Genomic DNA, 13189 nt, shown 5'->3' with positions numbered 1-13189 from the left:
CATAGCCAGATCTATTTCCTTTCATCTCTCGGCGGACTCGCGGCTACATCTCGGCGACATCTCGGCGACATCTCGACCTGCTCCTCTCAAGGCATAACGCCGTGCGGCTCGTGCGGCTGTCGGTCCATCGCATCACGACGCTGCGCCCTCACGCCACCGCGCTGTCGGCCGCCGCGCGCGCCGCCGCGCTACGGCAGCCTCCCCTCGTCCAGCCGCTCTGCGCCGCCCAAGGCCCGTCGCTGGCGGGGGGCGGCGCCGGCGGCGCCGCGCAGGAGGTCGCGGGGGCGGCGCAGGCGGCGCCCGGCGCCAGCTTGGCGGTGCACGAGGCGGGGTGGGCGTCGACGCGCCGGCTGCTGCACCACATCCAGCGCGAGCGAGGCACGTCTGTCGCGTGGGTCCGCGGCATATACCTCGCTACTTCTGCCCACACCTCCCCACACCTCCCCACACCTCTCCGCACCTCCCCACACCTCCCCACACCTCCCCACATCTCCCCGCACCTCCCCACACCTCCCCACACCTCCCCACACCTCCCCACACCTCCCCACACCTCCCCACACCTCCCCACACCTCCCCACACCTCCCCACACCTCTCCGCACCTCCCAACACCTCCCCCTCTCTCCCGATATCTCCCCACATCTCCCCCTCTGTCCCCATCTAGGTCGCGTCGCGTGGCTCGCTCCCGTACTTTGGCGAGCGGTTGCTTCGCACGCGCAAGGCGACGGACGAGGCGCTGGCCGAGGTGCGGCGACGAGAAGCTCGTCCTGCGGGTGTGAACAGCGCCTCTTCCCACCTCTAGCTGTGAACAGGTGCGGCGACGAGAAGCTCGTCCTGCGGGTGTGAACAGCGCCTCTTCCCACCTCTAGCTGTGAACAGGTGCGCGACGAGAAGCTCGTCCTGCGGGTGTGAACAGCGCCTCTTCCCACCTCTAGCTGTGAACAGGTGCGCGACGAGAAGCTCGTCCTGCGGGTGTGAACAGCGCCTCTTCCCACCTCTAGCTGTGAACAGGTGCGCGACGAGAAGCTCGTCCTGCGGGTGTGAACAGCGCCTCTTCCCACCTCTAGCTGTGAACAGGTGCGCGACGAGAAGCTCGTCCTGCGGGTGTGAACAGCGCCTCTTCCCACCTCTAGCTGTGAACAGGTGCGCGACGAGAAGCTCGTCCTGCGGGTGTGAACAGCGCCTCTTCCCACCTCTAGCTGTGAACAGGTGCGCGACGAGAAGCTCGTCCTGCGGGTGTGAACAGCGCCTCTTCCCACCTCTAGCTGTGAACAGGTGCGCGACGAGAAGCTCGTCCTGCGGGTGTGAACAGCGCCTCTTCCCACCTCTAGCTGTGAACAGGTGCGCGACGAGAAGCTCGTCCTGCGGGTGATGCGGCGGAGGGCGCTGATCGACGCCGACATTGCGCGCGAGGAGGCGGACCCGCTAATTAACGTTTAATTAACGTTTAATTAGCTGTTAATTAACGGCATTGCGCGCGAGGAGGCGGACCCGCTAATTAACGTTTAACTAACGTTTAATTAGCTATTAATTAACGTTTAATTAGCTATTAATTAGCTATTAATTAACGACATTGCGCGCGAGGAGGCGGACCCGCTAATTAACGTTTAATTAACGTTTAATTAGCTATTAATTAATTAACGACATTGCGCGCGAGGAGGCGGACCCGCTAATTAACGTTTAATTAACGTTTAATTAGCTATTAATTAACGGCATTGCGCGCGAGGAGGCGGACCCACGCGCGTTGCCGGCGCTGGCGGCGGCGCCGCTCGACGCACTGCGCGAGTACAACGCGATCGCCGAGGAGATCATCGGCCGCGACGAGGCGGGGGTGCACCACTTCTGTTTCAGCGCGCCTCCCCTTTTGTTGCAGGAGATCATCGCCCACGACGAGGCGCTGCTGCTGGACGACTTGTCGGTTGAGGCGTCGCCGCTCGTGCACGCCCTCCTCATCTTCACCCGCCTTAAGGACGCGGTGGCGATGATGCGAGGCGTCCTCGCACGCGCCGACGCAAGAGCCTCACTCGCAGCCTCCCCTGAGCCTTCTCGGAGCCTTCCTGCAGGCTTCCTCACCGGCATGCTGGCGCTGCCCGAGCCCGCACTGCGCGAGATCTACTCGCGCGCCGTCTCCTCTACAGAGAGGAGTCCGAATCTTGCGAATGCTTTGATTCAGGCGCGAGATCTACTCGCGCGCCGTCGCTGAGCTCGTCTTCATCTTGCACCGGCAGTGGGAGTATGTGTCCACGCTGCAGGCAAAGACGCCACGCGAGCTCACATCTCCCATATCTCCCCATATCTCCCCCATATCTCGAGCTGCAGGCAACGAGTCCACGCGAGCTCACATCTCCCCATATCTCCCCATATCTCCCCCATATCTCGAGCTGCAGGCAACGACGCCACGCGAGCTGCTCGCCATATCCCCCCTATCTCCCCCTATCTCCCCCATATCTCCCCCATATCTCCCCCATATCTCCCCATATCTCCCCATATCACAGGTAAAGACGCCGCGCGAGCTGCTCGCCATATCTCCCCATATCTCCCCATATCTCCCCCATATCTCCCCCATATCTCACCATATCTCCCCATATCACAGGCAAAGACGCCGCGCGAGCTGCTCGCCATATCTCCCCATCTCCCCATATCTCCCCCATATCTCACCATATCTCCCCATATCACAGGCAAAGACGCCGCGCGAGCTGCTCGCCATATCTCCCCCATATCTCCCCATATCTCCCCATATCTCCCCATATCTCCCCCATATCTCCCCATATCTCCCCATATCACAGGCAAAGACGCCGCGCGAGCTGCTCGCCTCGCTCTCTGCGGCGCTGCAGCTCAAGTCCGACTTGCTCGCAGAGGTGCAGTCGCGCCTGGTCTCCGACTTCGACCTCACGGTAGTCCCTAGGGAGATGGAGCAACGTTGAAGCCAGTGAGGACAGCACAGTAGGACTGAGAGCCGTGTTGAACTTGACGAGCCTGTCTACACTACAGTTGTAGCAGTAGCGATTCTCTCCTGAAGCGTCATCACCCTAACGGTCTCAGGCCGTGCGGAGCACCCTCTCGGTGCAGATATCTCCTCATATCTCCCCCATATCTCCCCATATCTCCCCATATCTCCCCATATCAGGCCGTGCGGAGCACCCTCTCGGTCCAAAAGTGCTGGGAGCTCTACACCGCGCAAGTGGACGGGCTGCAGGACCGAGACCTAGCCGAGATGCAGCGGAGATAGAGGCGAGGCACGCGCTGCAGGCGGCCTCCCGGGGCCCCGCATTGCCAGCGAGCACTGTAGTCGAGCACGTAGTCTGACGCACCGCGGGTTGGAGAACCCCGCCCGATCTCGCCCGATCTCGCCCGATCTCGCCCGATCTCGCCCGATCTCGCCCGATCTCGCCCGATCTCGCCCGACCTCGCCCGATCTCCAAGGTGGTCGAGGTGCAGCTCGAGGCGCGCGTGCGGACCGAGATCGCCGAGGCAGAGACGCAGCGTGTCGAGGCGAGCCGCGCACTCGGCGACGCCGCCCTCGCCATCGCCGCCGCCGACGGCGCGGGCGCGATGGGGGTCGCGCGCCGGCTCGCCTCGATGCCGTCTGCCGTCATCAAGTCGGTGCTGCTCGCGCGTCTGGCGGAGCTGGGCCCGGGGGAGGCTGCGCTGAGGGCGGGCGCGCTGTTGGCGGACGGCGGCGCGCTGGGGGAGAGGGCGGAGCCCGCACCGGCCGCGAGGGACGAGCCCGCCCCGGCGGCGCCGTCGCACGGGGCGGGTGCGCCTCGGCGGCGGGCGGGCGAGCGGGCGAGCTGGCGCGAGCAGTGGCGCTCGTCGCCGACGCCGTGGCGGAGCTGGCAGGCAGGGGGCCAGGCGGGACTTGCCGACCATCTGCCGGAGGGCTTCAGGGTCTAACCCTAACCCTGACCCGACCCCTAACCAGGCGGGACCTGCCGACGGGCTGCCGGAGGGCTTCAGGGTCTCGCGATTCGACGAGCTCAAGCGCGCGCCTTCGCCGACCCTTCCCGGACCCTTCCCCCCACAGGCTTCAAGATCTCGCTCGACGAGCTCAAGCTAAAGCAGAGGGTCGGCGCCGGCGCCGCGGGGGCGACCTACCGCGCGTCGTGGCGCGGCGCCACGGTGGCGGTCAAGGTTGCCACCAACGGCCGGAGCGGTGTCGCGGGGTGGAGGGCCGAGGTGTGAGCAGCGTCTCTTCACACCTCCAGCTGTGAGTAGGCCGGAGCGGTGTCGCGGGGTGGAGGGCCGAGGTTGCCGCGCTGATGCAGCTGCGGCACCCGAACGTCGTGCGCTGCTGGGGCGTGGTTGCCGCCGAGCCGATGCTCGGCATCGTGCTCGAGTATTGCGCCGGGGGCGACGTGCGGCACGCGACCCAAGGGGGCCGACCTGAGGAGCGCGTACGAATGAATGCATTGAGAATGATCTCATTCATAATTAAGGCGCGCGCCCCAGGGGCCGACGCCGCCGCGCGATGTCCTTCTGTGTGATCGCATGTATTTCTTTTTTCTTTTTAGGCACGCGCTCAAGGGGCCGACGCCGCCGCGCTTCCTGTGGCGCGTCGCAGACGGGGTGGCGGGGCGGGGAGGGCGTGCACTTGCACCTCTTCACGGACGCGTCCATGACATGTCCGAGACTGTTCCGTAGGTTGCCGCGGGGATGGCGTACATGCATGGGATGGGAATGCTGCACCGTGACCTCAAGTCGGCGAACTGCCTGCTCGATCTCGGCGGGGGCGCGAAGCTCTCCGACTTTGGGCTCGCAAAGTTCGAGGACGAGGCGACGACAGACAATTTTGGCACGTTTCGCTGGATGGCGCCCGAGGTGGCGCGGCAGGAGGGGTGCTCGCGAGCGAGCGACGTCTACTCGTTCTCGATGCTGCTCTACGAGCTGGTCACGCACGAGGTGCCCTTTGAGGACCTCACCGCCGAGCTCGCTGCCGCCGTCGTGGCGCAAAACGGCGCGCGGCCGCTGCTCCCCGCCGGCACGCCAAAGGCGCTCGCCGACGTGCTGCGCTGGTGCTGGTCCTCCGAGCCGGAGAGGCGGCCGAACTTCGCCGACGTCGTCAAGCTGCTGCAGCGCGCGCGCTCCAAGATGGGCGAGGCGGAGCTCGCGTGGCTCGACGCGCCGCTCGGCCACAGGCCAAAGCCGCGCGAGGGCGCGAAGCGGCGGCCGAGCGGCGACGCACGGCACCCGCGCGGAGGGGGGGAGGCGCGGCCGAGTGCGAGCCGGAGCGAAGCCTCGATGGACACTTAGTGTGTCGAGGAGCTACTAACGGAGAGAGGCCCGTCATCCGTCAATATAGAGTACGTACCGGGTATCGTCTCTCGCTCTCGCTCTCCGTGTCAACACACAAGTTCGCCGGGGAGGCCGGATGCAGCTTGCAGGCAGACACAAGCGCACCACACACACACACACACACACACATCCGGCGCGACAAAATTACCGTGCATGCATGGCGCGGGGGCTCACGCGCCATCGTCCATATTGGCGCCTCCCGCGTCTCCCCGCTCGAGTGAGTTGTAGTTGAGCAGCTTCTCCACCAGGTCGACGTGGGTCAGCTGTGTGTGGGGAGGAGGGCGGGAGGTGGGCCGAGGGCGGGGCGTGACCGGACGGGCAAGGAAGAGACGCGCGCTGCGGTGTCAATCGACGGCGGGGCGGCGGGGCATCGGCGGGAGGCGGCTGCAGCCAGGTGGCGAGAGGCGGCTGCAGCGGGAGTAAGCGAGCCCCGACAATGGCGCGCGTGCTTGCCAGGGACCGCGCGCGAGGGCGCTCCGGTGCGAGGGCGCGGGATCCACACTCTCGGCGGCGCGGGCAGTGCGAGTCCGCGCACCAGCATGCGGCGGCAGCAGTAGCGCTTCAGGGAGAGCGCATCAAGCGCGTCTCCCTCGGTGTAGTCGGACTGGAGCAGCTCGAGGTACTTGTCCCACTTGTTGCCGATCACCTTGCCGCACGTAAAGCAGCGCACCGGGATGATCATACCCTGCCGTAGCGCCGGCAGAACGAGGAAAGCTGGCGAGCGGCGCGTGCAAGGTGAGCGTCAACCGCCGAAAGAATTTTGAACTGTTCGCGTACCCAAGCTCTGGCTAGCGCACCACACCCCTCTCCTTAAAATCCCTGTGTGGTGGCGGCGTGCCGTTCTCCCATCCCTCCCTTGCCTTGCGTGCTTTCTTTCTTTCTTTTTTCCCCCGCGAAGCTCTGCCTCCTCGTCATGGTCGACATCTGCAGCGCCGCGCGTGTAGACGTTGCTCCCGGTGCCCGAAGGAGGTAAAAATCGCGACGCTGCTTGTTGGCGTCGCTCCTGCTCTACGTACTTTGCAAACCTGTCCCGCACCTCCTGGTCAGTAGTCATGGGGCGTTTGGCACCCTTGTGACGCATCGTCGCCACCGACACATCGTCCATGTGCGCCGCCATGTACTCGAGCGCCTTGTGGTCGCACGTCACGCGCGTCATCGTCAGCGCCTCGATCACCGCGGTCCGTATCTCGTCGTGATCGTTGGCCATGCAATGGTACCCATTGTAATGGGCGGTCTTCGGATACTGTTTTGTCGTGTAGCTGTTGAGCTACTTTGGCCATCACGGCCTGCGGTCGTTCGGGTAGATGAGTTCAACTCGACGCATCGATGAAAGCTGCGCGGCGTCGTGACCGCCGGCTGGGTGGCGTGTGAGTTCATAACGACGGTTCGCACCGCAACACCGCGCGCAGCAAGAAGTCCGATGCGCGGGGCTGTTCGAACATGTGCGCGTGGCGCGAGAGCATGGCGTGCGTCCGCGCGTACTCGCGCTCGTCGACCTCTCGAAGACGCGCGAGCAGCGTTGGGGTGATCGAACTCGCGCGATATGCGATCCCGGAATAGTTGACCAGCTCCGTGTACGGCAACGCGGTTCCCGAGAGTATGAGAGGGACGCAACCGCCGTGTGCGCCGATCGAAATCGTTTCCGCCAGCTTGCGCGTGCCGTGTGTGTCGCCGGGTGCGACCAGGCAGAATTTGTGCGTCTGCGTCGCGCGGAGGTACGCCTTGCTCGACATCCGTTCTGCACCGAGGGCGAGTGTGATATTCGCGACGCGTTGCAGCGCATGGTGTGCGTCGCGGCGCGCTCGAGAGAATTGTGGTTTGGGTAAGTGGCCGACAAAGAGTAGCAACGACCGCTGCTGCCACGGAACGTGTCGGTCCACTTTGGGTGCCGTCGTCACGTATGGGATCACGAGTTGTTGTCGCAGGAGGTGAGGCACGAATACCCTCACGAGCACCAACAGCCTGACCTGTATCGAGAGGCTTCACCTATTATTCTCCCTTCCCCGCCCCAGAGTGACAACTAGTCCATCGTATTCACATATCTCTATATTCCCATACCCCGTGTGGTGGCACGTCTTGCCACTTAGATCACCAGTATTAGCACTTTGGGCGCCGGATAGGCGCCCAAATATTGGCACGTAATAGTCTCCCGACTGCTTTCGTGGGGAGTGGCCCCGCGAGACAGTCGACCTCTCTACTGTTGTGACACCACAACACGGCGCAGCTGGCGTCTTCCCCCCCACCGGTGTGACACCACACCTTCGTACTTTGAACACTCTCTACAAACATGTCTTCCTCGGCTGAGGAGGCCCGTGACACCGCGGGCGATCTATCTCCCGCGACCAAGCCGCAGGACCGCGTACGACTCAACATACACGTGCTGGGCACCGATGATTCGGGTCCAGATGACCATCTCTCGAGCGAGAGACGAGGGACGCCTCACGAGACTCCAGAGGGCCTAGACCGGGGCGATACCACCCGGTCAGACCACACTGATCACCTCCACACCACGTTGGAGCGTACAGGGCCCAAGGACGACACCGATGCGCTGGACAAGCCATCGTCGCCTGGCTCCGCCGAGGTCAGGGCTACGCCAGCTGGAATGCCTTCTGCCGGGCTGCCGGCGAGCCCTCCTTCGGCGGAAGCCTTACTGGACCCGAAAGGGTTTGACTTGAACGTGGCAGCGATCAAGCCATCCGCAGTGGACTCGCCTCCTGGTTTGAGCACCACGCAACCATCTTTTGACGCCCGAACGGGCATGCGATCTTACGTCCCTGCCGAGGACGTCACGGGATTCTCGACCGACGGCGTGGAGGCGCTGCAGCTGCAGGTGCAACAGTTCGTGCAGTGCGCTGGGGAAGGCGCAACCGCGCTCATGCCCAACGATGTTGGAGTCATCGCCAGGCTCGCCTCTGATCTGCACGGCGCAGGGGAGCGGTACATGGCCACCGCCGAGCTCCTCGCGTCCTACCGTAAGGAGCGTTGCGCCTTCCAAGCCTGTGTCGGGCAGGCAGCGGCGACCTACGGGCAGAAGCTATCGAATGGTGACTTCTCCGCCAAGGGACATAAAAGAGAGCGAGTGCTTGGGCGAGTAGGCTGTGCGGTCAACGCTGCCACGCGCGACTTTGCGCGCGAGGCGGCGCAGCTTGAGAACGGCGGTGGGCGAGAAGCCGCCGCCGAACGTCTGTTTGTGAACATCGGCCCGCGAGGTGGATGCTACAACATGTAGCATGAGCCCGATGCGTCGCAGTGCTCGTTTCGGCGATAGTGATCTGCTCACCCGAATACCACGTTCGGATCGCTCCTCATCGCAAACCCTGTCAGCAGTTCACCTTCGGGTTCGAAGTTAGAGCAGAACACTCGAAAAAGAAATACAGCACGCGCGAAGCATGCTTCCAGGAGGGGAGGGGAGGGAAGGCTTGGCCATCAGCTGCTGTCGAGCCGCAAACTGCCGCCGTTGTCAGCGCCGCGATCCGCCGCCGCGCCGCCGCGCCGCCGCCGCCTGCGCCGCCTGCGCCGCCTGCGCCGCATGCGCTCGCCGCCGCCTCGTAGACGACCTCTCTCGGAGAGCCGCGCAGCGGGCTGTGAGGTTGAGTTCAAAGAGCCGCAGGGTGTCGAGGTCAAATTTTGAACTTGCCCGAGACGGCCCGGAGACGGTCCCGCGTTGTTGCCCCGGTTCTGGCGTATCACACCTCGGCCGCGATGGGCCGGTTCCGCCGCGCAGTCGAGCAGCAGGATCTCTGGCACAAGTTTGTCGACAAACTGGTCGAGCAAAATTTCGGCGAAGAAGCGGCACCGGCGGTACGCCGGGACAAACCCGGACCGGACACATTGTGTAGAACCGCGGCGGCTCGCCGCCGCGGGCCCACAGGAGGGCTGGGCGACGCGGCACTGGACCGCGCCGCCAGCGGGGCGAGAGCCGCAGCCGACAACCAGCCGACATGGCAGTTGTGGTGGCGGGACCTCCAAAATCAAAGGTTGTGGCAACCGTTGCACATCGCTGTACGAGTACTCGAGCGTACCGTGGGGCTCCTGTCGTTAGACGTGGAGACGCGAGGGTTGCCCCCCCTTGCCCCACCACCTCGTGTGTGTTAGGTATATTGTTGGCAAATCAAGACACAGAGCTCACACAGAATCACAGCGGGAGGAAAGCGGCGAGTCGCAATTCCTGGGGTTCTTGTCAGGTGGTGTGGAGAAGTTTACCTTACCTTACCTCACCTTACCTTACCGAGCCATTGCTTGCCACGTGAAGGGCACCGTGGTCCACTCAGTGGGGAGCCACGCGTAGTGCCATCGGTGCACGTCGCGTAAGGGCCCAGCACATGCTTTATCCGACCGGCTTGAAGCCTGTTCCATCCAGTGCTCAAGTGCTCAAGTGATCACCCGAATACCACGTTCGGATCGCTCCTCATCGCAAACCCTGTCAGCAGTTCACCTTCGGGTTCGTTTTAGAGCTACACACCCGAAAAAGAATTCTTAAAACTCACAGAAAAAGAAATACAGCGGGAGAAGCATGTCGGCTCCTTCTCGGATGGAGGATGCTGAGGAGCAGCACGCCCGCCGGGCGTCGGATGGTGAGGCGCACCAAGGATCCACCGATGCTGAGCACCACGCCCGCCCGCTCGAGGTGCAAGAGGTTGTCGAGAAGCTCAACACGGTCCCCGCCTTCAAGGTTGTGGACGACGAGACCGGAGACATCGTGCCCACACCGGGCAAGGGCGGCGAGGCCTGCTTGTGCTGGTACGCCGACCCTCACGACGCCCGCGTCGCGCTGGCAATCGTGGCGGCGAGGGAGCCGGGCCGCCAGCTCAGCCTCGGGACGACGCCGCTCGGCACCGCGCTCGCGATGAGCGAGGGCTGGGGCACCGGGCTGCCTTCGATGCCGCTCCGGCTGCAGGCCTCGAGCGCGGTGCTGCGCTCCGTGCGGGACGTGCTCAGCCCGCTGCCGGAGCGGGCGGCCGCGGCGCTCAACGCTCGCACGAGCGCTTTCCCCGTCTTTTTGATGGAGGAGCTCCAGTCGCCTTCCGTCGCGCCCGTCTTTTTCCGGCGCGAGGACCTCGCCTCGTGCTGGCGCATCTCCGGCCGCGCACCCGAGGCGCTGCCCGACTCGCTCACGCTCTACGACCTGCGCGTGCTTGTGCTGAAGATGATGAGCACCGGCGCGGACTGGCGCAGCCTCATGTTTGTCGCGCCGGGGTCGTCGCTGCAGCAGATCGACGCCGCCTCGCAGCACGGCGCGGTCCGCGACCTGGAGCGGCAAGCCGCCGTGGCGAGGGGAGACGAGCCGCCGCCGCTCGAGGAGGCCGCCGCCATCGCCTAGCAGCTCCGGGGAGCGAGGTGGAGTCTGGGCCGGGACCCGTGCATTGCTGCTCCTCTCTCTGTGTTGGATTGCATGCTCCGGCCGGTGGCCATGACCCATGATTAATGACTAGATGACATGTCGCGCCATGCGCACAGTCGGCTAGCCAGTCCAGTGCGTACGAGTAAACCATATGGTGCCGTATTCGGACTGGGAGAATGGTGTCGGCGTGTGCCCTGCCGTGTGGCGGACGCGGGACGGTCTCGTCTCTGGCGACTCTGTGTGCCACACTCACGCGCCCCCGCTAGGGGGCCCACAGCGCGCCAAAATCCACTAGGGTGGGATTTCGCGCAATCGCTTGACTCTGAAAAGCTCGCATGTAGATGTACCTCCTGCGAGTGCTGTGGTCGCCGCGCAGACACTGGCTCCGACTTTTGACGGCGGCATGGAGACGTGATGCCTCCATGCCGCCGTCGAGTCGAAATCGACAGATGAGGACACTGTCGACCCTCTACCCAGGCCTCTACCCAGGGAGTCGCTTCAAGCCTAGCGAGGCAGGGATACCCCTACTTCATACAAGCTGTGCCCCAAAAGAACCATCGATGTTAGTCTATGTATCAAATTTTGCAGAGCGGTACCGGTGAAGGAAAAACGTGGAAGAGGTCGCTCTGTGACTGTGTAGCACTGCGCCCACGAGGGGGAGAGGGAGGCGTGGTCTGTAAGACCCGCCGCGCTAACCGAGGAGAGAAGGCGTCGGCGTGTGTGGCACCCGCCCCGCTTGGGCCGAGCGACACGGCAGGCCGGAGCAGCGACCGCGCACGGTTTCGGGTGGGCACGCCACCATTGATTCATGGATTGTACAGGGGTAGAGAGCATTGTACAGCGGTAGAGCAAGTGGTGGTGGAGAGAAGAAATAGCACCGGCGCCGCTTGCTGCAGCCCAAGGCTGCGGCCGGCGGAGAAGTCGGTGATGTCGATGGAGCCGTCCGGCATGTGCGTCTCGGTGCGTGCGGCTGCGCAGCTCCGCCTTGATGGACGGACCAGCGAAGCCTAGAGCGAAGCGCATCTGCACCAGAGCACGTGCTGCTGCTCCACAAGCATGCCCGATGCAGCTCAGGCAGACATAGCGAGGATAGCCATCACCGCCTCCAAATGAGCCTTGTCACTGGGCCGCAGCAGCTCCAGCTCCTCGGCGCGCGTCCACCAGCGCTCCAGCGCGTGCGCCATTGTCGGCGGCGTTGGCGGCGGTAGAGGCGGCGGTGTAGGCGGCGTACATGCAGGAGCCGCTGCGGGCGCAGCTGCTGCCAGAGAGCGGAATGTGGCGAGGGGGATGCCTCCCAGGTCTGGTGGCAGAGCGACGGCCTGGTGCGTCAGGAGGCCGGCAGGCGAAGGTGCTGGCGCACTGCGTGACAGCGAGCCGGAGATCTGCCCCAAGGCACCGGGGCTGATTTGGTAGCCCTGTTGAGGCGCAGCGAAGCCCATGAAGTAGGGGTATCCCAGAGGGATGCTGCAGGCGATGGCGGTTGGTAAAGGAACGGCGTGCACCGTGCTCACGTTGTCGAGCGTGCGCAGGCATCTGGCGCAGCTCGGTGAGCCGACGCCGACGGCCTGGGTGCTCGGCGGGGACTTGCTCGCCTCGTGAGCCTTGATCCATTTACGGAGTTGAACCTGGGGGGGGGGAGGGCGGGGGGGGGGGGGGGCATTCTATGGGGAGGGGGGGGGGGGCCCAATCAACGCCTTTTTGGGCCACATTACGTTCAGGGCCAAAAGCGGACGTCTCCAGAAATTAAAATTTTCCCCCGAAAAAAGGTTGCTACACCCCCTTCTTTGGAGAAAGGCGCCTCCTGGGCCCCGGAAAGGGGAGGCCAGGGAGTCCCCCGCTGTCATATGCATTGGGCCCCCCCCCGGGGTCTCAATTGTGGCGAAGTGTGAATGGCGTGTTTTTGTGTGAACGGCGTGCATGGCAGACCGCCGTGCACAAAAAGGGGGGGTCGACGAGTCAACGAAAACGAAGAATGCCGCTGTGGTCCTTTCCCAACCCACCGCCGCTGCCGACGTCGTTTCCCAACCCACCGCCACTACCGACGAGTGCTGCGCCCGCCGCTGCCGCTCCGCGGTCTGCCCCCGCCGTGCCTCCAGCTCCCTCCGGAGTCGGCGGCGTTCCGCTTTCCCTCTGGGGCTTCCCACCTGCACAGCAGCCCGCCCCCGCGCCTCCGAGCGCGCAAGCGACTGCGCCACCGGCACGCGCATCGCCCCCTCCACCCCATTCTCCTCGGCCGACTCGCCCGGCTGCCTCCCCCTCCCCTCTGCCCGCGCCCAGCGCCACGCTCTCGCCCGCCGGCTCCGGTCCTCCGTCGACACCGCCGCCGTCCCCGCCGTCACCACCGTCACCGCCGCCCCCGCCGCCGCCGCCGCCGCCGTTGCTGCCGCCGTCGCCGTCCCCGGCCGCACCCCCCCTCGACCCGCCGTCGAGCCCACCACCGCCGCTGCAGCCGCTGCCGTCATCACTGATTTGACCTCCAGACCCCCCTCTCCTCTGCCCAAGACCCCTGGCATTTGCCCAGGGCTACCTGTTGCGCCCTTCCTTTCTCAGGAGTTTGG

General features: G+C 64.6%; 3 protein-coding genes across 3 annotated transcripts; 2 read left to right on the top strand and 1 right to left on the bottom strand.

Moving 5' to 3' along the window:
* Window positions 1-25: 25 nt before the first annotated feature.
* On the top strand, window positions 26-5339 carry EMIHUDRAFT_444392 (hypothetical protein). Its single transcript, XM_005774208.1, has 16 exons — window positions 26-225; window positions 307-395; window positions 663-810; window positions 878-1009; window positions 1340-1414; window positions 1725-1805; window positions 1875-1989; window positions 2062-2108; window positions 2179-2250; window positions 2785-2892; window positions 3126-3194; window positions 3422-3878; window positions 4023-4174; window positions 4246-4358; window positions 4510-4564; window positions 4640-5339. The coding sequence occupies exons 5-16, from the start codon at window positions 1370-1372 to the stop codon at window positions 5246-5248; spliced, it is 1923 nt and encodes a 640-aa protein (XP_005774265.1). The 5' UTR covers window positions 26-225; window positions 307-395; window positions 663-810; window positions 878-1009; window positions 1340-1369; the 3' UTR covers window positions 5249-5339.
* Window positions 5340-5460: 121 nt separating this feature from the next.
* On the bottom strand, window positions 5461-5972 carry EMIHUDRAFT_74809 (hypothetical protein; the record flags this gene model as incomplete). Its single annotated transcript, XM_005774207.1, has 2 exons — window positions 5461-5553; window positions 5826-5972. 2 exons carry the CDS (start codon window positions 5970-5972, stop codon window positions 5461-5463), a joined length of 240 nt encoding a protein of 79 aa, XP_005774264.1.
* A 1920-nt stretch (window positions 5973-7892) lies between these two features.
* Window positions 7893-10610, top strand: EMIHUDRAFT_117020 (hypothetical protein; the record flags this gene model as incomplete). Its single annotated transcript, XM_005774206.1, has 4 exons — window positions 7893-8334; window positions 9162-9243; window positions 9386-9551; window positions 9918-10610. 4 exons carry the CDS (start codon window positions 7893-7895, stop codon window positions 10608-10610), a joined length of 1383 nt encoding a protein of 460 aa, XP_005774263.1.
* Window positions 10611-13189: the final 2579 nt, after the last annotated feature.

The sequence above is a fragment of the Emiliania huxleyi genome (genome assembly GCF_000372725.1).
Source record: "Emiliania huxleyi CCMP1516 unplaced genomic scaffold EMIHUscaffold_318, whole genome shotgun sequence".
In the NCBI taxonomy this organism is placed as follows: Eukaryota; Haptophyta; order Isochrysidales; family Noelaerhabdaceae; genus Emiliania; species Emiliania huxleyi.
This window is presented reverse-complemented; position numbering and strand designations above follow the sequence as displayed.